This window comes from Orbicella faveolata, unplaced genomic scaffold (genome assembly GCF_042242905.1).
Source record: "Orbicella faveolata isolate gen_17 unplaced genomic scaffold, um_ofav_v1 contig_46, whole genome shotgun sequence".
In the NCBI taxonomy this organism is placed as follows: Eukaryota; Metazoa; Cnidaria; class Anthozoa; order Scleractinia; family Merulinidae; genus Orbicella; species Orbicella faveolata.
The window spans coordinates 25,765,147-25,790,438 of record NW_028301576.1 but is presented as its reverse complement, the minus strand read 5'-3'; the positions used below and the strand labels follow the sequence as shown (position 1 = coordinate 25,790,438).

Here is a 25,292-nt window from a genome sequence, read left to right as displayed (position 1 = left end):
AACTGATGAAGCACAAGTGACATTTCACAGCGCTTCCCGACATAAGCGATACATTTCCTTGTTCTAGCACTTGGTACGTTTAACTCGCAATTTGCATCTTTGCTTGCCCTTCGTGCTAAGTGTTCGCCAAAAGAGCCACAAGTCTCGTAAACATGAATTTATAAAGCGATACTACACTCTAAAAAGGGCTCACTGAATAAGATGCATATCTGTTGGGAGGCTTGTTAGGTACGGATATACGTATGTACATGTACTTCAGTGCTACGTTGTTGAAACCTGCATCAAACAATGAAATGTTTTTCTGTTCCTCATTTTATAAAGAGTAGTGCGAAACACTGTGTAATGTTCTCTTTTTTGTATTTATATTTAGGATTGATCCATATGGAGGCAATGTGAGGGGCGAATTACCGTGGGGTGCAACATTGAATCACTCGAGGAACAACGCTAATGTAAGGCCCTTCATTGCCAACAAAAACTCAAGAAATCCAAGGGTTTTTCTTGTCGCCCTGCATGACATCCCAGAAACAGTAGAGCTACTATGGGACTACAATGACAAAGAGTGGGCGTTGTATTCCAATAGCCAGACCCTTCCCCATGGCCAGTAACTTCAGTTCTAGTGGCACAAATACATGTATAAAAAAGTATTGTGTATTTATTCAAGTTTGTGGATAAAGTGAACATCCTCGGTAGAAAAAGTATAATAAAAGTTATTAACTTTCATCATCTGAGGAGTCTTCTTCACAAGCTAGTGAGGCATAAAAAGCTTGTGCGCGTTCAGATAAATATTTTCACGCTAACTTTAGACAGTCTTTTTTCACTTGATTATTTACAGGCCTCTGTTCATGTCTTGCAGGTACGAGTAAATCGGAATTCAATTCTGTCATTTGCTTTTTTTTGTAGAACAAAACCATTCTTGGCTTCTCTTTAGTGTCAATATTAAACCGTATAAGCACAGTCTCAGGATGGTGTACAAGTTCCAATTTCCCCTCGAAATCTGCGACTTCTCCATAACCAAAATTTAGCCATGCTAACCTTCTGACTTCAAATTTCTCCTTATCTAGACCCTCACACCTGGATATATACTGCATCCTAAGCCAGGATTTATAGTCCTTGATCATGTTTAAAGTTGCCCAGTGTACCTCGATATTTTTTAAAGGACTGTTCTTCAGCAAAGTTGCCCATTCTTGTGGTAACTCAACCCTCTCTACTGTGTCAAAAAACTTCTGAATACAGCCAAAACGCCTGTCGCATATCGAGTAGGAATGTCCCTCTAAAAGAAACTTGAGGTCTATTCTCAGAAACTGTCCCTTTTTCACCAGGTAATCGAGGTAAAAAAACAAGAAGCATTCTTTAAATTGGCCCGGAGAGTTATCACACCAGATTGTTAGCTGATGAAATCTGCCATATTTTGTTTCCATTTTTTCGAGTAGATTGTTCAACAAAGATATTACCTCGTTCGGTCATGCTCCACCAACACTGTGATCGTAGAGGAAGCAGTGAATAGTTTCTTCATTTGCACAGTATATTCCGAGAAGATTGGTTCTTATTTTCCTTGAATAGTGGCTATCTTGTGCTGAGATCTTTGGACAGGGCAAAGTCGTGTGATAATCAAGTTGCAAGACGAGTGCTTTTGGGAACATATTTTTAAGTTTGTGAATTGTCATTGCTTTTAGAGTGCGTTCATGTATCTGTTTATTCGTTCGACTACGTGATTTGCATTTTTAACGAAGAAAGTTCACGATTCTTTGCGGTAAAGCGTTTTACTTAATCTACGTTGGAAGTTGTTGGGAGTTGCTTCACTAAGACACGTACTGATTCTGGGTGACGTCTATAAGGACCTATCAGAGTGTTGACACTTGGAAGGTCAATGGGTCATGTTTATGCAATTGAATGATCTCTTTCCGGAGATGTCGATTCTTTCTTACAATTCATATAGTGCGGAGTGGATACTTAGCTTGGCTGGTAAGATAAACAAAACAAGTGAGCTCATGAGATAAAGAAACAATTGACTAATATAAAACTCTTTCAATTTTAAATACAGCGAAACCCTGTATCGAGGGATTCAAACGTCAACAAAAACAAATAAAGATTGCTTGACCTGTGCAAACACGCATACTGATTTTGTAAGCCATTCTTGAACTTCACAGTTGCAAGAAATGTTAAGTTGGAAATAAACAAGCAAACCTTTCGGAGGAAAATGAAGGCTTTAGGTTGGCCGAGATATAGATAAAACGGGCATTAAACACGGGACATTACACTCCTTTTTTATAAGGATATTGTTTTTTTTTTTTCCTGGCTGAATGTTCTTGTCTTTCTGCCGATTGTAGGCTGAAAATATTGTTGTGAATATTCTTAGAATATAGACATTATAGTGTATGACAGAACAGAGCCATGCTTCAAAATCGCAGCCTCGGGTTCATGCTTAAAATATTCTTAAAATTTCGCAAAGTTCAGCCTCAATATTCTAAAGAGAAAGAGTGTAACCGGCAGGCACCTTGCCATTTCGTTGTGAATACTACAAGCACAAATACGTTTCCTGGGGGTTAAAGATACCATCCCGAAATATACTATCTTCTTACTTCAGTACTGATAATTTTTAAATGGAATAGTATATCAACCTAATGCTGAATTCTCTTGGAAGAGGGGAAAAGATTAGATCAGCTAAAATTTGAAGTTTTATCGGCAAAGTCGACTTTGTATTCCTTTATCTAATCTAGGAATATTCACAAGAATTTTTTCAGCCTAGAATAAGCAGAAAACTGATAAGAATACTCAGCCTGGGCCTCAAAACAATATTCTTTTAAAAAAGAGTGTACGTGCTAACTAAGAATGAAAAGAACATACTGTCGCGGAACGTTTTGAAGGCGTGCTAGCCAAAACAATGCTGTTGGCCGGGTACAAGTTAACGCATTACATAAAAGTTAACTCGCGGCACCAGGTAAAAGGCCAAAAAACGAAATTTAGATGGGACATATGAAGGAATGATTTTATCGGAAAATGTTAGCTTGTAATATAAATGCACACGGTGGTACCTTTTGAAATTCTAAGTTTTTACTGCCCCACCTAAAAAAAGTAAAACCACTTACAAGCCCTTTGTTATATAAAAAAGATAAACTCCCTGCCTTTCCTAACGGTGACTAAAAGATACCGATAATCGCCAATTCAAAACTTTGCCAAAAACACCGCTTTATCGTAAGAAAATATACAAGCAGCTGGAAAACCCCCACCCCGTTAGATGCTGGAGAGCTGCAATGGAATGTGACCAATCCAAACGACTTTAGCGGAATTGAACTATTTCTTCGCGAAGAAGTCGCGAAAGGCGAAAAAAAAAACATTGTGACATCCATTCTCAAATCCATCTCTCAGTGAAGTATCAAGGCAGATTGCACCTGGAACTTCTGATCAACGCGGGTAGTGTAAGTTGCAAATTTAACTTAATCCCTACTAGGCTAACTCGAAGAAAGAAACTTCTCTCCGTTATTTCGAACTCTGATCAATTTCGTTGGGTTTGCCTATTATCTTTTAGGCGTTTAGCACTGGTTAATTTGAACATGGTTTTTTCCAACTTTTCGCTCTTTGGAAATATTTCTATCTCCTTTGACCTGCAACGTACTCATCCCTTTTATTTCGAGCTCTAAGGGTAGAATTAAATTTATAAAGCGATGCTACACAGTAAAAGGGCTCACTAAATAAGATGTACATATGTTAGGAGGCTGGTTATGTACGGATCAGCGAATGTACATGTGCTTCAGTGCAAAGTTGTGGAAAAATGCTTCAAACTATTAAATATTTTTCTATTCTTCGGTGTTATAAAGAGTAGTACGAGACACCGTGTAATGCTAATTTTTTTAGTATATACTTAGGATTGATCCATAAAGAGGCAATGTCAAGCGCGAATTTAATCTTTAATCTTTAATCTTTCAGACAAATTCCAAATTACATTACATTGAACAAGTCAATCCAATGAATTTGAGGAAAGCTTAACTCAGAATAAGAGATTCCTTAATATAAGCCGCCTTAGTTGATCATTGTATGATTGTATACTGAGTTAATTACGTAGGATCCAACATTAAATTATTCGCGGAAAAATGCAAATGTCAAAATCTTCCTCTTTATCTAAGACTCAAGACATCTAAGAGTAAGCAATAAATAAGCAATACATTTCCTATAGAACTAAAGAGAAAAAGAAAGGGCATTGTATTCTAAAACCTAGATCCAACACCTACAACCTCAGTTGTTGCAGGAAAAAGTGCCTTCCCACACAAAAACATGTCTTTAGTGATAAGTATTTTTTAAAAAATACAAATAGAACTTCAACGTCTACGATCCAAGTCCACTTGCTTGTGTCTGGCTGGCTGGCTGCCAGCCCCTAAGACTGCAGGGCATTGCCGGCCAAGGCTGTCCTGCAAAGAAAATGAGCAGTTTTAACTGAGGAATGTGCCTCTCTCTGTGACCCACCCCACCCCCCTGGGGTTAGCTCCTGGCAGCCCCGCTTGGTATCAGCGGGTAACCAGGTCCCAGGGCTATCTTCCCCCACCCTCCTTGACGGAAGCACCGCAAAGGCCTCCCTGCCAGCTATCGCCGGCAGGCAGGCGCGAAAGTTTTGCCCCAAATTTGACACGGTTTTCATAAATTCAGACATACATATATAAGTAAAAATTAGGGCATGAGAATGTCAAACGATAAAATATGTAAATACAAGCGCTAAAATGTAAGTGTTATAATAATAAAATACTATAAAAAAACCTATATAAATAACTTTGCACAGATTGAATCTGACTGTTTGTTCAAGGTTGGTTTAAGCTCCTTTATAAAGAGGAACTAGGCCAAAAATTGGAATTGATATTCGTCCCGTGTATACAAGCCGCAAGGTCGGACACGAGGTCAAATCAAAAGAAAAGAAGCCACCTATCATTAACCAGCAACGCGTTGTTCACTACTACAAGTGTGGTTTGTATGATGCAAACTATGTCAGGTACATGTGCCAACACCTCTATCAACGCGTTCAGGAACACAAAGGATCGTCTTCAATCGGGAATCACATCAAAGAGCAGCATGGAACAGTCCCAAGTGACATATATCGTGATTTTGAGATCTCAAGAAAGTGCCAAAGTAAATTCGACTGCCTGATCTACGAAATGCTCTTTATAAAGGAGCTTAGGCCAACCTTGAACAAACAGTCAGATTCAATCCGTGCAAAGTTATTTATATAGGTTTTTTTATAGTATTTTATTATTTTAACAATCACATTTTAGCACTCGTATTTAGATATTTTATTGTTTGACATTCTCACGCCCTAATTTGTACTTCTATATGTATATTTCATTCGTTTTTTCTCTTCAACTTGAAAATGATCTCAGAGAGATCAAAACGTCGTTTTTTGCCGCTAGTTTTTATTCTGAAAAGTATCGTTATTGTTACAATATTATTATAATTATTGTTAGAGCGGTTTTCAATCGAGTGTCGAAAGTAATTACATTAGTACTTTGGTCTTGGTTTTGCTTTTGCTTTTGCTTTACGTTCCTATTGGCTGTGCAAAAATTTGCCACCAATCACTGATGAGGTTTGAGTTGTCAGCCAATCAAATTGGCAAGAAAAACCAATTGATGGATTTGTTCAGCATCACGCAGTAGAATCTAGACAATTTCATCGCCATGTAGAAAGTGGGATGATAATTGACTATCTGTTGCCTTTTCGTTTTCTTTCTCTTTGTTTTTTTCGTTCACCCTTTACATAGTTTGTTTGACAAATGATCTGTTGAAATGTTCAACATTTGATGTTTTGAAGTGCCTTTCAAAAGTTTATTTTTGTTTGGTTTTATGACACGGTCGCTGGGAATGCTGTGTTGCTGGACATGGTGTGGAGAATTAACAACCATGGTGGAGTTTACAAGAAAGGAGCAGTTTTTCCCCTGCAGAAGGGATACCAAATTGCCTCCTTTTACCTTCAGACTGGTAGTTGTGGTGCTGCTGCAGCGTAAAACATGTGTACTTACGACACTGTGTGGAACATTGTTGACAAGTTTATGATGACTGGCCTTTTTGACCAAGGGGGAGGTTCACCTCAGACGATAATGCAGCTGTGGAAAGTGGAGTACCTGAAAGCACTTGTTACATACAACGCATTTATGTCAACGAAAACGTTGTTGTTATTCATCGTGGTAGATGTAATAATAAAGTGTATTAGCATTTGTCTCACAATGTAGTCACTTGAGATGTAGATCACGACATTTTGAGTGCTTACCGCTAGTCTTCTTCAGGCAATAAGGTTGACTGATTGCATGGTATAATTTATATCACAAAGGTCAACTGTGATCTGTACTTGTTTCTAACGAATATCCCTCCCCTTTTGTACAGAAGATCACAAAGGCACGAACAACCCCAAGAAGAGACCCCGTCGCAGAATTTAAATCCACCACCATTTTACCTTATGTCCAAGGAGTATCTGAGTCTCTCAGCCGTTGCCTAGAACAACAAGGCATTCGCACCGTCTTCAAGTCCGACACGACACTTCGGTCACACTTAGTGCAACCAAAGGACACCGTCAACCCGGCTAAACAAGGTGGTGTTGTCTACAGGATTCCCTGTGAGTGTGGCAAAGTCTACATCGGGGAAACAGGGAGATCTATGCAGGAGAGGATCAAAGAGCACAACAGGGATGTATGACTCACCCGTACCCAGACCTCCGCCATTTCTGAACACACCCACGAGACCAGCCACCATCCTATCTGGAGTGAGGTCAAGTTAATTGATTGAGATCCTCACTGGTACACATGTAGGGTCAAAGAAGCTATTCACATAAGACTTCACCCTAATAACATCAACAGGGATGGTAGGATTGAAATTCCTAAAGCATGGATGCCCACGATCAAAAAACACAACAACAGGAGAATGTTACAACAGCGGACCACTGAGGGAACAGCTACTCGCCGGAACAATGGAACAATAGGAGGATCGAAATGCACCAATCACGGCTGACCTGTGTGATATAAATGACACTGCAATCAGTCAACCTTATCGCCTGAAGACTAGCAGTAAGCAGTCGAAATGTCGCGACCCATTTATGTAGCTCAGTGAAATTCAAAAAGCCGTTCAAGATGACCTAAACTTAACTGCAGCTGAAATTCCATCTATTCCTATAATTTGCAGAACTCTTATCAGTTTAGACGTAACCGGACACAAGGTAGTAAAGGTACCTTTAGAAAGGTTTACACCTCAGAACACAGGTCGATGAACAGCATTTGTGGAATGGCAAAGAACCATTGACCCAAGAAAGCTTTATTTTGTTGACGAGACTGGTATTCAACTCGTTAATGAGATACAAACTACTGAATGGTGCCACACAAATAAAAACCAGTCCTTCTAAACATTTGCATCTGAATTGTATCATCATCTTTGTCCACCAACACTTGATGTGCACATCTGAGACTTGATTCAAGTTCCAAGTGAATACAGAAAATGTTGGAGGCTTGTTTATGTCCAAAAGCCTGTCTATCATAGCACAAAAGTACTCGATATCATTTTTTTTTCTCCATAACATCATTTACCTACCCCATTCAATATTGGTGAATATTCAAGGAGGTGAAAGCTTTTAGCTCAGCTGATTTTATACCACACTCCATGGCTGCCATGTCAAGCGTTGTACATTTGTTCCCAGGTCAACTGGCTCATATGTAAAGACGAAACAACGTGATGAAGCCACGGAACAACTAAACTACGATTACGTGACAGTGGAACATTGAAGAAACAAAATGATATGACAACAAACCATGAGGCAGATGAAGGCAGGAAAAGTGATAGCCATGTCAAAGTGATAACTGGAAACAACATAACATTTGAAATTGAGGAGTTGTAACCATGAAATGACATAATGAGATGTCTCAGAGACGAGCTCTCTGGTGAATCTTGTGAGTTTTTGTTCAATTTTGTCAGTGATTACCAGGTAACCAAAAGGTCACTGGTGTACAACCTCAAAGCCACTATGGTGCAAGTAGCCAAGAATGAGTTATTATCAAAACCTTCTGTGGCAATGGATGGTATGACAGATCTATGGGATGGAGACTTTGGAAATTTGTTGAATTAGATCCATCCGTACAGTGATTTGCCCCCCTCTAACCCAAATGCTAATTTTACAGCCCCAATTTACTCCTGTCGGTTAAAAATAGTATTAAATTAAAGAGCATTGTCTGTTTTGTATTTCTAAAAAAAATTGAATTAATTTGGTCAAATTCCCTCTGAGACATGTTAAGATAAAGTTGAAAAAGGGGAGCCAGGTGATACCATGGGAGAATTGGCCGGATTAGCTCAAAAAACGCCGAAATTTCACGAGCATCCCTTAGATTAGGTCCCAAATGTCTCCACACTCGAACCCTAGCCTAACCCGCCATGGTTATCTAAGAAAATTGGATTTGCCCAAAAAATGAAGTTGGGGTATAATGTTCACTTTTGAGATGAACCCTAGATAAGACAGACTTTTCTTAAAATTTTTTTTTTCACCTAAGAGGCTATATCTCGCTTGATATTGAGGGTTAAGTCTTGAAATTTGGCACAATATTGCTGAACTATTTGGCTAAGTGTGTGCCAAGTTTCAATGAGGTTGGTTGAAATCTAAATTTTTTACGAATTTTTTTCTGACTTAGTGTCTCTTTTTGAGACTTAGGGGGGCGAATCCTGCAGCCAACAAATTCACATTTTCCTTTTTTTTAGCATGAAAGTTTCAATATTTTTAAATGTTTTATACACCAATAGAAAAGTCTTGATGAGGCAATCTTAGTGATGTCATTACTTTAGACTAACTCTCAAAAGCTGCTTGACAGTGGAGCAAAAACCATTAAAAAAGGGGGCGAGGATGCTCATTTTTAAAAATTCTCAAAAAATTCAATTTCCATCATTACATGTTAACAATTACACGATATGCAAAGAAATTGATGTAATATTTATTTCTGTACTTAAAAACATTAAAAACAATTATCTTTTATATAGTAGGGTCATTAATACTAAGGTGTATCATTGAAAATGACTGAACAAAATTATGTTTTTTTAATCTTAGGCTGACTCAGTTACAAAACAACAAGTGGTAAAAACTAAGTATCTCAAATGTAGATATCTGAATGTTAATCTAATTCTGAAAAAATGACATCAATTGACTCAATTGTTAGGTACTTACGAATATTTAAACTCTTTAAATTGCATCAAAAATCTAAGGGGAAACTGATACTACCATTTTTTTTGTGGACTCTGAAATCTTTTAAATATCCCTTTTCCAATTTTTTTTCCCATAGTAAATATTGTCCGTCATAGGTTTTTGAAACAGCACCATTCTCGTTAATCTTTTAAACTAGCAGAAATAAATTACAGTGAAAGTTGTGTATTACGGGGGCAAATCACCACTCAAGAGGGGTCTTTACAAAAAGTACCATAAAACATAGTTTCAATTTTTGCTGTTTTTCTAATAATACATAGACAGGTTTATTCTACAAAACATATATTGTTTTGAAATTTTTTCATAGCAAACTGACGGCGCAATTAACTTGCAAAATGCGCAAATTGCATTTTCATGAAAAAAGGTGATCAAGGCTTTAGCTAATAAAATGCTTTTTCTTTAGGGTTAAGAGGTGAGACTTTGTACAATTGTAACCTAATACCTAACCTAATAGTGTAGAAAGTTTCATTAAGATTGGTTAGAATTTAATTGTTTTATGATTGTTTTATTCGTAGAAATTATTTCTTGGAACAGGGGGGCAAATCCCGCTTCCCTAATTTCAACTAATACTCAGCGTGGTTTTAATATTTTTACGTGGTTTTTACACCAATGGAAAGGTCTCAATTAGGGTTATAAAATGGTATAATTACTTTTTACTAACCCTCAAAATCCGATTCAAAATAAGGAAAAGTTCTAAACTGGAAGGGGGGCCAGGAGACTGCAATTACCTTGCAAAATTGTTACCGCACAAAATGCTTCATTCTCAGGGTTTAGACTTGAAACTTATCACAATTGTAACCTCATTATGTGGCTTAATGCTCAGCAAGTTTCATGGTGATTGGTTCAAATGTAATCTTTTCATGCCTTTCATTCCTCCAGCAATGTTTGTTTTTTAGGGGGCGAATCCCGTTTTCTAGTTGTAACTTTTAAACCTTGTGGTTTTAATCTTTTCGAAAGATTTTTACACCAATAGAAAGGTCTTGTTGCGGGTTATACCATGTCATTAGTTTTGACTAACCCTCAAAAAGCCATTGACAATTGAGCAAAAGATCAAAACCGGAAGGGGGGCCAGGAGACTAACTAACGCACAAGTACGCCTTGTAGACCTACAAAACCCTCATTACAGACAACCCTTGGATGGTGATTACACGCTTTTTGAGCTCCGTTATTTTTGCTGTTTGGCACCCTTAGAACACTGGGCAGAGCAAATCCAACTATCGGAAGAGGTGTCTAAGGTGCTCGGGCACCTTTCTTGAACATTTTCTTCCCATAAAAAACGGTTGCCTCTGCGCAGGCTTTGGTCAAAGTTTAAGGGTGCTATCTTGACCAATATGTGGTTGAAGGACCTCGTTATTAGAACTAGAGGACCTTTTATTGATGTTTTGTGGAAATCGGTTCCTTTGTTGATTAGTTATGACGTCATTTGTGTCGAAACTTTACACCTTAATAACTTTACGAGGTTTTAACTATTTGGCCAGCAAACTGTAGCGTCCGATAGGCCTTGACATAGGCTACGTGCATGCCAAATTTGGTAGCAAATGATAAAATCCTCACAAAGTTATTGGCGGTTAAAGTTTTATACAAAATGGCGGACACAAGTTTGTTGGTACCATGCCCTCAGCGGTTTTTGAACGCAAAAACGAGGATAACTTTAATTGCTTATAACTTTTAGAGGATATTGTGCCAGTGTTTCAAATTCACAGGGTTTGTAGAATAGGGTAAGGGCTCTTCGTCTAGGTTGTTGGTTTCACTCTGCACTAGAATATATGTAAGTGCCAGACGACCAGCTGTTAAAGTGTTCAAAACTAAAGTTTAAGAAAATTTGACAGTTTGAGTTGAAACTTGAGAGTTGGTTCCTTGCTAGGCAAGGGCTCTTCGTCTAGGTTGTTGGTTTCGCTCTCCACTAGAATATATGTAAGTGCCAGAGCATCAGAAGCAGTTAGTGTTCAAAACTAAAGTTTAAGGAGATTTGACAGTTTGAGTTGAAACTTGCTAGGCTAAGGGCTCTTCATCTAGGTTGTTGGTTTCACTTCTCACTACAATGTCTGTAAGTACCGTCGGCCGCTGCGTTTAGTTACCATTCCTAACATTATTTTCAGCCTTTTTGACATTGGTTTCACAATCTACAAAATGGGGAGCTCCTTGCCAAATGTCAAAAAGCTCCTACAAACAGCTTCAGCTGGAGAGAAGCAGGCCCTCAAACATCTGGGCATAGATCATGGCTTTACATACGAGTGTCCGCCTCGCTTTAATTCAGCCACCACATCTAAAGAGGCCTTGCAACAGCAACTAACAGACACTATCTTTTTTGCCGAGGCGGCCAATAGGCTGCACCTCGATTCTGCAGAAGAAGTAGCGAGAACAGCGATACAGCATATCATCCACAGCTACTTCTGTCTCTTTGACCATCTGCCAGACGTAGACAGCATCCTAAGTGGCCCGGACCTTGCCAAAGAGCTGCTGGACAACATCGTCAAATTAACTTGGGCCACGCAGATCCTTCATCGGTTTGAAAAAGAAGGCAGCAACGAAGCAGCAGAAGACAGCAATGAAGCAGCAGAAGACAGCAACGCTTCCAATAGCGAAGGTTGCAGTGACGAGTACCATCTGGAAGGCTCTTTGTCTGAAAGCTGTTCCTCTTCGGAAAATCACCCTGCAGACGAGGAAAGGCCGGCGACCTCAGAAGGGCAAGCGAAAGAAGTGGTGCCCGGTACCTGGTTGCAACCAAGTCCTGTTAGATCTTGGACGCCACCTCTCGCATCGCAAAGTTCACGGGATACCTAAGGGCAGCAGAGAACACCAGCGATTAGTAAGAATGGCGAAATTTTACACTGGCCTTTCGGAGGTACAGGTTAGCCTTACCGCTCCACCTCCTGCCATCGTCCAGATAGCTCCAAAGGAAGCTGCGTCTCCCACCTCTGCAGCTGTCAGGAGCAACACCACTGCTGGTCCTACTGCAGCCTCTGCTTCTGCATCTGCCACTGCCTCTGCAGGTGCCAGCAGCAATGCCAAAGCTGGCCCTGATGCAGCCTCTGTCTCGGGATCCTCCACTGTCTCTGCAGGTGCCCATAACAACACCCCTGCTGGCCCTGCTGCTGCCTCTGCAGGTGCCAGTAGCAACGCCCCCACTGGCCCTGCTGCAGCTGTTTCCTCCGACGCTGCCACAGCAAATGTTCCCTTGCAGTCTCTGGGGTCTGACGCTGAGTCTGCTGCCTCCAGCGACGAGTCTGAGGACGATAAAGACCAACCCTCGGACACATCCCATCTAAGCACGGTGCAGTATTTCACGGCAACCCGGGGACCAACAGGCACAAATGGCTTGTACTCTTTTACGATTACCAATCCAGACCGTCGGCAGGAGACAAAAAACGATCTGTCCGCCTCCAACACACCGCCTAGATGCGGATCCTTCCGGAGCAGATCGACCCGGAGGGAGACGACATCCTCTGCTTGCAGGACCACAAGGGAGATGCTGTCTGGAGATTGTGGGTCAAACCGCATCTCACTGCAGGCACCAAAAAGCCAGGCACGCTCATCTCCTATCTGACGTCCTACGAGAAGTTACTGCATTTCGTCACCCACAAGAGATTTAACAAGAATGCTCCTGCCCTCCATCCGTCGCACATTGACCACTTCGCCACAGTACTCAAAGACCTCAAGGGCTGGCATTCGACGGTGGACAGCAAGAGCTACCACGTCAAGAACAAACGCATTGTCGACAAGACGGAGGGACTCCTAACCCTTGATGAACTGGCGCAGATAAAGAAGAGCCGCTGCTACAACGATGCCATCCGGTTGCTCGTGCTAGCTGGGAAGGGTAAGGAGCTGACCAACAGCGAATTCGTTCTCGTCAGAGAGTTCCTCCTTACCCGGTTCTCCTTAGACACTGGAACACACCCCGGTCCCCTCAATAATGCCACAATGGAGGAGTACGAGAAGGGCAAGGTGGACAATGGCTGTAAGGTGATGCTGGTGGTAAAACACAAAAGAGCTAAGGACGGGCCTGCCATCTGCCCAATGCTGCCAGAACTTCACGAGTTCATGGAAGTGTACCGCCGCAACATCCAGCCACACTTCGCCTGCCAGGACGAACAGGCACTCTTCGTCACCAATGAGGGCACTGGCTTCCGAGAGGGCAACATTGGCAGACGATTAATGTTTTTTGTCGAGAGGTGTGGGGTGAACTTGGCTGGGTGCATGGCCTTTCTGGACATGCGCAAGTTGATAACAACGGAGATGCTCGACCGTTGCAGCCCCGAAGAACAGGCTATCCTGCAGCACGTACTTGCGCATAGCGAGAAAACATCACAGGAGTGGTATACCAGGCCAAACCTGACAACCACTGGAGTGGAGGCCGTGAACATCATTCAACGCCTCCTCGACCTGCAGGAAAAAGCCCGTTTCCAGGGCAAAACAGCCAAGGGATCCCCAGACGAGAAGCCTCCCTTGCCATCAGAACACGCAATGCCAGCCACCTCCGACAGAGCCGCAGACTCGAAGGCCTCTACCAGTGGCATAGTGCCATCCAGCGATGCTTCCGGGCCATCCAGCCTCACTGCCATGCAGCGGGAGGAGCTTGAAGAGGTCTTTAGCGAAGAAATTGAGGGTGGGAAAACCGTAACGATGCAGGAGGTCAGGAAGAGGGTCATTCGCGTCACCATTCTGTCCCCGCTTTGCATCACCACAGCCAGGTTGAAGCAAGCCACCAACTTTGTGAACTACCTGGCACGAAATACGTCAACCAGTACTCTGCCCGTTTCCAATGCAGATGCCAGTGAAAAAGTGTCTCACTGGCTAAGTAACTTTGATGATCGATCAGCCCGGTCGCGGTCAGTAAGACGGGCAGCTTGGAAACCAGAGGAAACGGTCCTCTTCCAACGGACGTTCTTGAAATTCACATCGTTACCGTCCACCAAATCCATCAGAAAGATCTTGGACGACCACCCTCAGTTGAATACGATCTTGGAGCATGATGGCTGGGAGCGAGTCTACAACAAGATTAAGAACCTCTTCAAAACCAGGAAGTAATCGCTCGTCTGTGACCCAGTGACACCGCATCTCCGGTTAAAGTTTGCCTCATTGAGGATGAAGGAGGTGCTGTGCTCTTCATTGGTGCCACCGTTGTGTTTCCTGGAGCCTGATGGCTTGCAGCGAGTTTGCAAGACGAAGAACCTGTTCAAAAGCAGGAGGTAATCGCCCCATGACACTGCATCTCCGGTTAAAGTTTGCCTCATTGAGGATGAAGGAGATGCTGTGCTCTTCATTGGCGCTACTGTTGTGTTTCCTGAAAAAAAACAATCACAAAAAAAAGTTGAAATTCCTAATATAGTTCAACCAAGCTGAGCTTCTGTAAAATATCATTGTAAATAGAATTGTAACATATGGCAAACTAAAGTATTTTTATTTATTGTACATAGTATTGTATATAGAATTGTAAATATTTTAACTGTACATAAAACTGTACTTATTGTAAATATTTCCTGGCGACAATGAGTCGGGCTGGTGACCCGATGATACCCTCCAGGGACTGAGCAGTTTGTCAGAGATCAAACGCGAGCTGAGTAGCCAACCCCCGGGGAGTGCCCCACAAACACGCTCAGTCTCTGGGTAGTACTCTTGCCGTTTGATACGGCAAGGGGGGGACTGGGAAACCATCATTACATTTTTTCCTCTCACAGTAGTCCTACCTTGTCGTGGTTGAGAGGCTTGTGTGCCTTCATGAACCAAAGACCTGTACAGGTCTGAAGGGGAGAGGCCGGACTAAAGGGGCTACATCTTTGTGCACGTCTGTTATGACTGCTGTCGCGTTTTCTTGCATCTTCTTTGTCCCACTGTGTTTAATTGCAGGCAATTTTCTCCTGAAGGGATGATTAACCCCTCCAGCTTTCAGCCAGAGCTCTGTCTGCTAACCTTAGCCGCAAGGCCAGGCTACCCAGGGTGCACCACGAGGAGGTGGAGTTGGCTTTGGGTGTGAGAGGCAATTAGACAGACCGGGGCTTACAAACTGCCCAGAAAGCCTAACGGACTTCCTGTCCGCAAGTTGCGCATCGACACCCTCTTGTACCCCAAAAATAATTAAAAACTTAGACTGTAAAGACACTAGATGTTCCCGTGGGGCACTCCTCGGAGATTGGCTACTCCAACTCGTGTTTGATCCCTGACGGGAGACATAAAGCGGCAAGCCTAAGTCTAAAGCAACAATGACGTATTTACATGGCTGTTTTTACAGAGGTTAAAATATATACAATGTTTTGTACAGTGACATTTACAAAAAATAAGTCTTAAGTTAATATCTTCTATTTGACAATTCTAGTTACAAAAGTATTTACAAAAATTCAACTTTGTTGAATTGAAACTATTTACAATAATGTGATTTTTTTTGGTCTATGTATTGTTTTTTTTGGCTATTTTTTTTACATACACTAATATGAACGTCTATTTACAAAATTTATTTACAAAGAGAATGTATGGGCGTATGACATACGTATGATGCGTATGGTAATGCATGGTGCATGCATGTCTAAAATGAATGTGAACGTCTGTGTTGGGATGGCAGACACCCTGTTTGGGTGCTGACATCCACCGGCCTGTACTGCATGACAGGGCAGAACAGGTGGATGCCAACCCTGATGCTGACCATCCCCGTACCGTCTGTCTGTGTCGTCGCATCTGTCAGAGTAACTCGTTGTGGAACGGTCAACGTCGAGGAGTGGGTGGAGGTGGGGCGGGAATAATTTTATATGGTTTAGTTAAAAACATATAATTGTATTGTATTTACAAATTTATCCTTTCCAAAATCTCAACCTCAGGTTTACTCTTTAAATATTCTTAAAATTTTGCACATTTCAGCCTTGATATTCTTCTAAAATATATTCATATAAAATAAAAAGAGTGTATTATTTTCTTTTCAATTGAGACATGGACAGATAATAATAGGATTTGTCCTCGAGAAATGCAAATGATCCCCAGCCTTGACTGTATGGTTGATTTTACATGACCAATTCATTCATACAAGTCTTTTTGTGAAATTGTGAATACCTTGGCTACAGGATTTTTTTTTTGCAAATATCCTTCCTAAATATTTTTTCAATTTATCAAAAGATCTGTCATTTCCTTTAAGAGTTAACATTGTTAAATCATTAAAAAAAAAATCAAAATTCACATTTCTCAAGGAAAAATCTTATTACCAGCTGTCCATGTTCTGACATTTTATATACAAGGCAGGCCACCATATCAATTCAACCTCCCTTGTGGCTCTACCTTCCCCATGTCCAACTATCAGGGAGGTCTTCGATGACGGACATTTCCTTTTGACCCCATGCTCATGTACTCTCTTCTTTGCATGAGCAATTTCCACCTCAGCAGAAAGGGGGTATTCCTTTTACCTTCATCTGCAGGGTTGTTTCCACAAAACAGCATGGCCTGGTCAAATGACACCTCCCCTTCATCCAGGGCTTCCAGGAAGTTATCAAAGTCAAAGAGTTTGTAAGAATTTTTTTCTGTGAGACTCTGGTAGCTCGGCTGGGACTTGTGGCAAACCAGTCTCACACTATTCACTTGTGCTTTCATTGAGCCAATGAAGTATGCAAAGTACTTTTTTGGTACTTGGTGGCTATCAATTTTCACCCATCTCCCTGGAAAAAAAACAAAAACAAAATATTCAATATGTTCACAAACAATATGATTTTGTTACTTATAGTAATATTAAATACCAGGTCAAAAAGCAATCCCTGCAATTTTTTAATGGAGAACAGCTTAATTTGAAACCCTTAAGGGCCATTCAGTATTTGCACTGTAGCACAAGGCTGCATTGACAGGACAAATTAGTGTTATAACTACGATTATTAAAGTTTTTGTAAGGGAAAGAAGCTAAATTTAGACCCTTCCAAGGCCTTTATTTGACTTGTCATGCAAAGCTTGTGTATGTTGCATGAGAACACAAACATTGTGGCAGTTTTATGGGATTAGTTATTATTTTCCATTTGACTTCGGTATCACGCAAGGCAATGTAATTACTCCCACGCAAAGAAAAGGAATACGTGATTGAACATTGCAGACACAGGTCTTCTCTACTGTGTCATTGAACTGCTGCTGGCTTAATGATTCCATTCTCCCCAAACACCCCATCCCACCTCCCCCTTAAAAAAAAAGCTTGCAACTTCTGTTATGATTTGATCTCATTTAAAAAATATCATTTAGTTTACCTGGTAGTTGAGGATGAAATGTGGAACTCATTCGTTCTATAATGCCATCCAGCCACATCTGGTATCCCCCTTTGCTTTCTTGGTCGAGGTCTTCTCGTGGAATAGGGAGAGATGCTAGTACTCCTTCTTGATCGAAGAATTCCGGAATAACTGTGTCCTCACTTATGTCCTCATGCCTCTCTCAAACATGCTTCTCAAGGGAATAAAAAGTTTTGAACACCTTTATACATCAAGGGCATTTCGTCGTGTAACTCGACATATCGCTTCTCGAGTGAAACACTGTGTAACTGTGTTTACTCCAGTTATAGTTTGCGGTTTATTCACCTTATTGCTGATTGGTTGCCCCTTCTAATACAATAGTTCTTAATCATTGGGCACTTGCAGTTTTGTTTGCCGTGTTAAAGCTAAGAGAAAAACCAGGAACATTTGCGAACTCCGATATATTATCATTGCCAGAAGGCCAATAGTCTGGTATCAAGAACGAAGCTGGAAAACTCTACACTTTGGAGTTAAAAATAAATTGACGGGCATAATTTGAGATAGAAAGGCAAGGCAAACCTATGTGACTCTCTGGCTTTGTGCAAGATTTGACAATTTCTGTTGTCAAGATGGTTTGACTTCCGTTTTCAGCCGATCACCAGGGGACAACAACAAAGCAAGCTAAGAAGCCAAGATTTCTGAATCAAAGTTAATCCTCAAGCAATAGGAGAGGCAGGAGTTGATAGCCTCCCCCCAAAAACAAACAAACAAAAAATTGCGAAGGGCGTTTATTTAAATAGTTAATTGTAATACTAAACTACTGCAAAAAATCTCTCAAACTCATCCCCCACAAGCCAGTTGATTTCACCCCACCCTATCTACCTAAGACTGCAGCCCCAGTTACAAAAAGTATGTCAATATCTGTGAAATCATTTTTCGCTAGGACATGTCCAACATAGGTGAATTGAAAGAGGGTAGATATCGCTCTCGCCCACATTCCAAGCAAGAAAAAAAAAAGCAGAAGCAAGATTGAGAAAAAAGGCGAATGGAAGAGAAAAGAAGAAAGAAGCGAGAGGAGAAATGGGCGAAAAATCAAGCGCCTTTTGTTGGCAAGACTCCTGAAGAAGACGCTGTCCATATTGAAATCCATGCAAAAGAGTCTAATGAGGATGGAAAAACTGTGGCCAGCAAAAGGATACAACAACTGATTATCCCCAATGAAAGTTATCGTCAGAGTATTCAGGATGAGGTCAGTGTCAGTAAAAGGAAGAAGGTGGAAACTATCAACGAAGGTGAACGTGCAAGGCCAGATGGTTTCATTTCTAAAAAATAAGTTATCAGTGAAAAGCAGGCCCTGGACGCTGGTACTCTTACCAGGGGGAAGAAATTGCTTTCACTGGCAAAGCTGAAGAAATGACCAGAGGTTTCCACACAAAGTCATCCCTGTGTCTTCACGAAATCTTAGGGTTGGGAAGAATGCAGAGGATCGAAGAAAGCCAGAGGCTGTCAAAGAACTTAATACGTCTCGGCTGGTCAAAGTAAAGGAAAGTCCTATCGGTTCTAGAACATTTGGAAACATCTTTCTTGCCCGATACTGCGGCATGAAGGCAGTAGTCAAGGAGATCAAAATGCATGGTGTATCAAGTACAAGTGAATTTAAAGGATGCAAGCAAGAGGTGCTGCACGAGGGAAGAATGCTGCGCATGCTGGGAGATCACCCCAACCTGCCGCTTCTTTTTGGTGTAATGCCTCAGAGAGAACCTTACACCCTTGTAATGCAGTTCCATGGGACAGGGGAAGAGGGTATTACCCTCCACAAAGTAGCAAAAGAAAGAACTTTCAATAAGCAGTTAATGGCAAAAGTGTTTACATTCATGACAGGGGAATTGTGCACAATGATGTAAAGTCCAACGATGTTATTATTCAGTGAGAAGGCGAACATCGTCTCATGATTATCGACTTGGAAAGAGCAAGGAGATCATGAAATTGAATGCCTACAAGAGAAGTGCAGATTACCTGGCACCAGAAGTCAGGGAAGGAAAAAAGCAAAGCCCAGCCAGCGATATCTTCTCATTTGGAAGAATGTTACAGTTGTCTGTTTCCAGTAGAAGCTTTTCTCATCTATTCACCGAAATTATTAGCATCGTGACTTCCATTATTTGCATTGTGACCATCCTGAGGACAGGCCTTCCGCAAATCAAATTGTTTCAACTCTTAGAAATATTGTTCCAATCTCAGAAAACTAGTACGATAACCACTGAATATTAATCTTTTTGTTATGGACTAGGGGATTTGCGTGGAGGTTTACTCCTTTGAAACTTAATTTCGGGCTGTAATGATTGCAGAGCCACCAGAACTGCATTTAAAAATTCCCAAATAAAATGTAATTAGTGTGCTGGATATTTTGCATAAGTTACTGGGTATATATAATCGATATATTGGTAGACTAAAAAGTCGTTGCTGATGCGTGACACTTGGTTAAAAACGATTGAAGTGATACTGGATGTATAAATATCGGAAAGTGTCAAACATGTTCATGAAAACACAGACGTTTCGGGTATATGACCCTTCTTCAGTGTTAAAAAAACTGTTAAAACACGCAGTAGATTTATAACTATATTAGATGGGTGCACGCACATAGAAAAATTGCACATGCATTGTTTAAATGTAGCTGAAGTTTATGTTTAGTCCATGCAGCTGCACTGTTCCTAGCCGAAAAATCAGCCTCATCTCCTGTTGTTTTCGCTAGATGTTGGTGCCACTACACAAACGCGTACCATGCACCTGGACATCTGTGATACTTTGGCCCGTAGAGTTGAAACGTTGGGCCACAGGAAATTCAGCAGTGTTCTTGCGTATGCTTTGCAAATGCTCACCAAATCGACTTCTAAGGCTTCACCCGGTTTCACCGATGTAGAGATAGGAGCATCTGTGGCAGGATATGCAATACACGAGATTTTCCGACATACATGTAAAATGTTCTCGAATGGTAAGGTGCATTTGGGACCTGGTATCATGGTGAGAGGATTGATGTACTCACAGGTGTTGCAACGAGAGCGTTGACATGCACATGACCCAGGCTGCTCAGTTGAGGAGTTGTTGGTGGAGCGTACCAGCATGTTTCGTAGGCTGAGGTCGCATTTGTATGCCACAAAAGGTGCTCGTGGGAAGATGTCACACGTTTGCAGATCCATTGATAGAATGCAAAAGTTCTGAATTAGATACCGTTTAATTTGGGTGTTAAAGGGGTGGTATATGAGGACCACAGGCACTCTATCAACTGTTCTTTCACCTTTCACTGTTTGGACCCGTTCAGAGCGTCTGGACGACGGATGGTTGTTACCCTACACAAATCATGCTCGAGGGAAGTCCAGGAAGGGTAGTTCTGTGTCAGTAATACTGGATGTGAATTGAAGTGCTGGGTGGAAGTTAGAAACGATGTGAATGAAGGCTTCCAGCATAACGCTGCTCCAACAATGTCATCAATGTACCTTTTGTGCAGCTGAGGTATGAATCCGGTGTACTACTTGCGAATTTGTTGTTCTACATGTCCAACGAACAAGCAGCTGGGACAATTCCTCACTGTTGAGACATGTTGCAAATCATACAATAACATTTTGTTTGCACATAGTTCTAGTTTTCACACATTTTGATTCGTGTAAATAATGCTATTCTTTGTTCTAGAAGTGACGTTTTCAATGCGATCCCTTTGGTCAAAGCACCACAAGGGACATCTTTTCCTTTGGAATAATGCTAGGATCTTACGTTTCTAATAGAAGTTTCAAAGCATTCTTTACTGAAGTAATTCAGACCAATTCATGGCACGACTTCACAGCATGCCACGATCAGGCCGTCTGCGTGCAAAGTTGTTTGTGCACTGAACAAAATTATTTAGATTGTGTACAATTAAAACAGCTCTGCTGGGTAAATAGTAGCTTTGAAAGCGCTTTTAACTGTTGTGTGTTTTAGCTCAAAATAAAATGCATGCTGCGAGTGTTGAAAAAGGTAACCAGAGATCAAATTCACTTATGCTGAGTAGTTAATTCAATTTCACATGTTTGTGTAATTTCGAGATATAATTACATATGGCATCTGTAGCAACGATGGCTTCCAAAAGTGAACAGAGAAGTCTATGCGGGTCCTCATGTTACCTTAGCTCAGTTATCATGCCTTGACTATCAAACAACATTCCCATCCTGCCATTTTAATGGTGTTCCATTAGGTTTGCATAACCTGTATGCATTCGTCTGGTGAATTTGAATCCCCAAATCGCTCAATATTACCAAGTTCCCATGTAAATGTTCCTACATTTTCCGTTTTGTTGTTTGGTACAATCATTCAACCTGCTTTCAGGCAGAAATCCCCAGTAATTAGCAATAACAAATAAGCCACCATCTTCAATTGCTCCGTGTCTGTTATTTGCATATTGTCCAGCAAAAGTCTTTGCACACAGGGTAGGGGTAGAGTGGGGATTATTTCTGAAAGAAAAAGTGTTAGAATTTTTCCAATATCTCGATGTTAGTTCTAATTCAGGGTCTCCGTTCTTAGGTAAAGTAATAAAATGTTACACACTAACAAGGTCTTTGTGCCTTAAAATTCAAACAAAGAAAAGTAACTCTGTTTAAAGCTCTGAAATCCCGAACCTCACCCCCATGTGAAATATGTTGTAATGCAACGGTCTCAGATAAACATCTTCAGTCAAAATAGAGGCCTTTCAAATGTCTTCAAAATGGAAACCCGAAAGTCACACATGGAATAACGCTTTAGCAGGTACTACTGGCTTAATCAAACGACACAAATAACACAGATAGAATGATACATCCAATAATACCTACATGGGACTTGAGACAGTAATTGTTTTTCTTCAAAGTCGAATATGAGTACTGACAAGATATGCAGGGAAAGAATCAGTTTGCAAAATTCAGGATACAACAAACTGAAGTAGGTGAACATGTCATTTTTATGCATATGTCATTTATACTGCTTGGTAATGCTGACGTTTCGAACTGAAGTATTAAATGCCGATATGCTGATGATACTTTTGGTCACGCACTTGGTAGCTGCTGGCATGATTTGGTGTCTTTTGTGAACGATTTTGAATAATTTTTTGACGAGTGGCTAATCATTTGCCCAAACTAAACTTTACATGTATTGAAAGACCTATCCTAGTATAGTTAGAATCTAAAATCTTGTGGAATTCTGAGACATGACACATGGTCGAAATGACAATTCTTTTCACCGACTAACTCAATTTTGGAGAACACTCTGGTTTTGTTTACCGTCAAATAATTAGATTAATCCAATATTCTTGAAATTGTCCTTCTTTAGACAAGGAATAGTTCTGCAATAAGCTGTTTGTATCACAACTTTTCTGCGCTCAATGGTTGCAAAATGAAAATTGAATGAATGGTTGATTTTCAGCCGATTTTCAGCCCAGTTGGGAATCGCTAAATTGCATGAAATTGAGTCTGAAGGTTAAATCGAAAATGTTGTTTTTCTTGGAAAGACAAAGCTATTTCAAGGAAAAAACTACAGCCTGTTTGCACTCATGCTAGGGGCTAGCTATATGCAAAAGACGAGAATTTGAATTTTCTAGCCTTGCCAAAGAAATTTGATTCTACTCTGTCACCACACTGAGGGCTCACGTGAGATAGCATTGTGCCTGCGCAAACTCAGTGTGTTGCCGCCTTTGAAAGCGAACGGTGTTATATTATCAAGTAGCAATAATTTGCTTCTTGAGATGAAGGAAAAAAGTACTGAAGTCAATACACAAGAACAAAGAATGACTAAAGAGCATTCGGGGAGAAAGAGGAAGCTAGACCCGATGGAGAATATCCTCTCTACACCCGAAAACATAGAAGGACCAACAGAGAGTGGAGCCATAAATGGCGCCTCTCGTGTTTCTGCTGATATGCAGCTCATGTTGACAGTTATGCAAGAAAGATTTGATAGTCTGAACCAAACACTATCAGCAACGTCTACCAGTACGGCTAGTGCCATTGCTGAGGTGTTTGAGACGTTTAAAGGAGAGTTAGAAATTGCTCCCAAAAAGGAAAGCATGCTAGAGAGCGTGGGAACACAAGACCACAAGGTTGGTGAACCACCCACAAAGAAGCGCTGTGAACAACTACCGGAAAAGTCTGATGAGGAAAAATTGGAGAAATCCCCAGAAATTGAAATGCTTATCAATAGAGCCCCTCATGCCTCTAATGAAGGAAAGAGTGAGGTATTAAAAAGCCTGAAACAAAGATCTCTTGAAAGAAAAAATGATTGCTGAGGTTGACTGCGAGCTTGCGAGTGTAATTGATTCGATGCTGAAGAACGGGCTACCTGAAGAAAAGTTTCAGGACAAGATGAATAAATATCATTGCCCAAAAAACTGCCAAAACCTACTAATCAAGCAGTCTGGGATAATTTGAGTCCAGCAGTACGCTCACAAGATGTGAAATTGCAGAAAGTGCAAACTTCCTTGTTCAATTGTCATAGCCATGTGCCTTGACAACTGCGGTAAACAAGTTGCCCGGAAATCTGTCCTCAATTCCCTCGGGGAATGAAATACTCCTGGAAGCCACTGATGCTTTTGCCCTGATAGCTAATGCAAATTTGGAGTTGAGGCGTCAAGAGCTGATGAAGCCAGACTTAAATAGTGATTACAAACATTTATGTCCGTCTTCCTTGTCTGTTACCATCACCGACCAACTGTTTGGTGATGATTTAGCAAAGGAAGTGAAAGAGTTGACTGAAGTCAACCATGTTGGAAAGAAAGTTGCGACAAATCATGGGTCAGCACAGAGATCACGCTATGACCCCAGAAACACAAGGAATTTCAGCAACTATGATTCAGAGACATGGAAATCGTAGCAGGAGGCCTTTTTTAGGCTATCGAAACAACGATCGACAGTCTACCAACCCCAACCAGACAAGGAAACGAAAACAAGGGAAACCGAAACAAAGGCCACAGCTACAGACCCTGTTAACACAAATGATGTTGAGGTAAGAGCTCGTTCCCTATTTGTGTCTAATGACAACATAGGTGGACGATTGAAACAGTTTTTTCCCAGTGGCACTGTTTAACTTCAGATCAGTTTATTCTTGATAGTGTGCAACACTACAAAATAGAATTTGCCCAACTCCCTGAACAGGAGTCTGTGCCACAGGAAATAAATTTTACCCCTCAAGAACAGATTATCATTGAGGAGGAAATTTCAAAACTCTTAAAAAAGGGTGTTATTACAGAAGCAAGTCACTGTAGAGGAGAATACATTTCTACCATATTTATTAGACCTAAAAAAGATGGTGGACATAGGTTGATACTTAACTTAAAAAAGCTCAATGCATATGTTGAGTACCATCATTTTAAGATGGACACATTGCGATCAGCTATAAGGCTCACGAAGCCAAACTGCTATATGGCATCTGTTGACTTGCGTGATGCATATTATTCAATACCCATTGATGAGGAATACCAAAAATTCCTCAGATTCCAATGGAAGGGAAAACTGTTTCAATTCACCTGTTTACCAAATGGACTTTCTAGTGCACCGCAATTGTTCACAAAGGTGTTAAACCCTGTTTATGCAACCCTGACACGTAAAGGGCATTTGAATGTCGGATACATTGATGATTTGTATTTACAGGGAGATACTGTGCGAGAATGCCATCATAACATCACTGACACAACTGATTTATTTGTTAAGCTGGGGTTTGTTATTCACCCCCTTAAATCAGTCTTACAACCTACACAAGTCCTTATATTTCTAGGATTTGTTCTTAACTCAGTGAATATGACAGTTAGCTTAACACCAGAGAAGGTGAATCACATAAAAGAAAAATGTTTTGACCTTCTTTGCAAGGTACATATGACAATTCATGACCTTGCAGAGGTAATTGGCCTGCTTGTGTCCAGCT

The 25,292-nt window shown here is 40.9% G+C and overlaps 1 protein-coding gene, 1 long non-coding RNA gene and 5 pseudogenes across 2 annotated transcripts in view; 5 read left to right on the top strand and 2 right to left on the bottom strand.

Moving 5' to 3' along the window:
* Positions 1–25,292, top strand: part of LOC149099168 (uncharacterized) — a 276,702-nt gene that overhangs the window by 195,938 nt on the left and 55,472 nt on the right. The window lies entirely within an intron of this gene.
* Positions 635–1,855, bottom strand: LOC149099182 (uncharacterized; annotated as a pseudogene).
* On the top strand, positions 6,321–7,441 carry LOC149099181 (uncharacterized; annotated as a pseudogene).
* Positions 12,503–14,372, top strand: LOC149099180 (uncharacterized). The gene has a single exon (XM_089276631.1). It carries the CDS (start codon positions 12,601–12,603, stop codon positions 14,227–14,229), a length of 1,629 nt encoding a protein of 542 aa, XP_089132757.1. The 5' UTR covers positions 12,503–12,600; the 3' UTR covers positions 14,230–14,372.
* Positions 16,456–19,668, top strand: LOC149099179 (uncharacterized; annotated as a pseudogene).
* Positions 19,958–20,734, bottom strand: LOC149099178 (uncharacterized; annotated as a pseudogene).
* On the top strand, positions 22,365–24,306 carry LOC149099177 (uncharacterized; annotated as a pseudogene).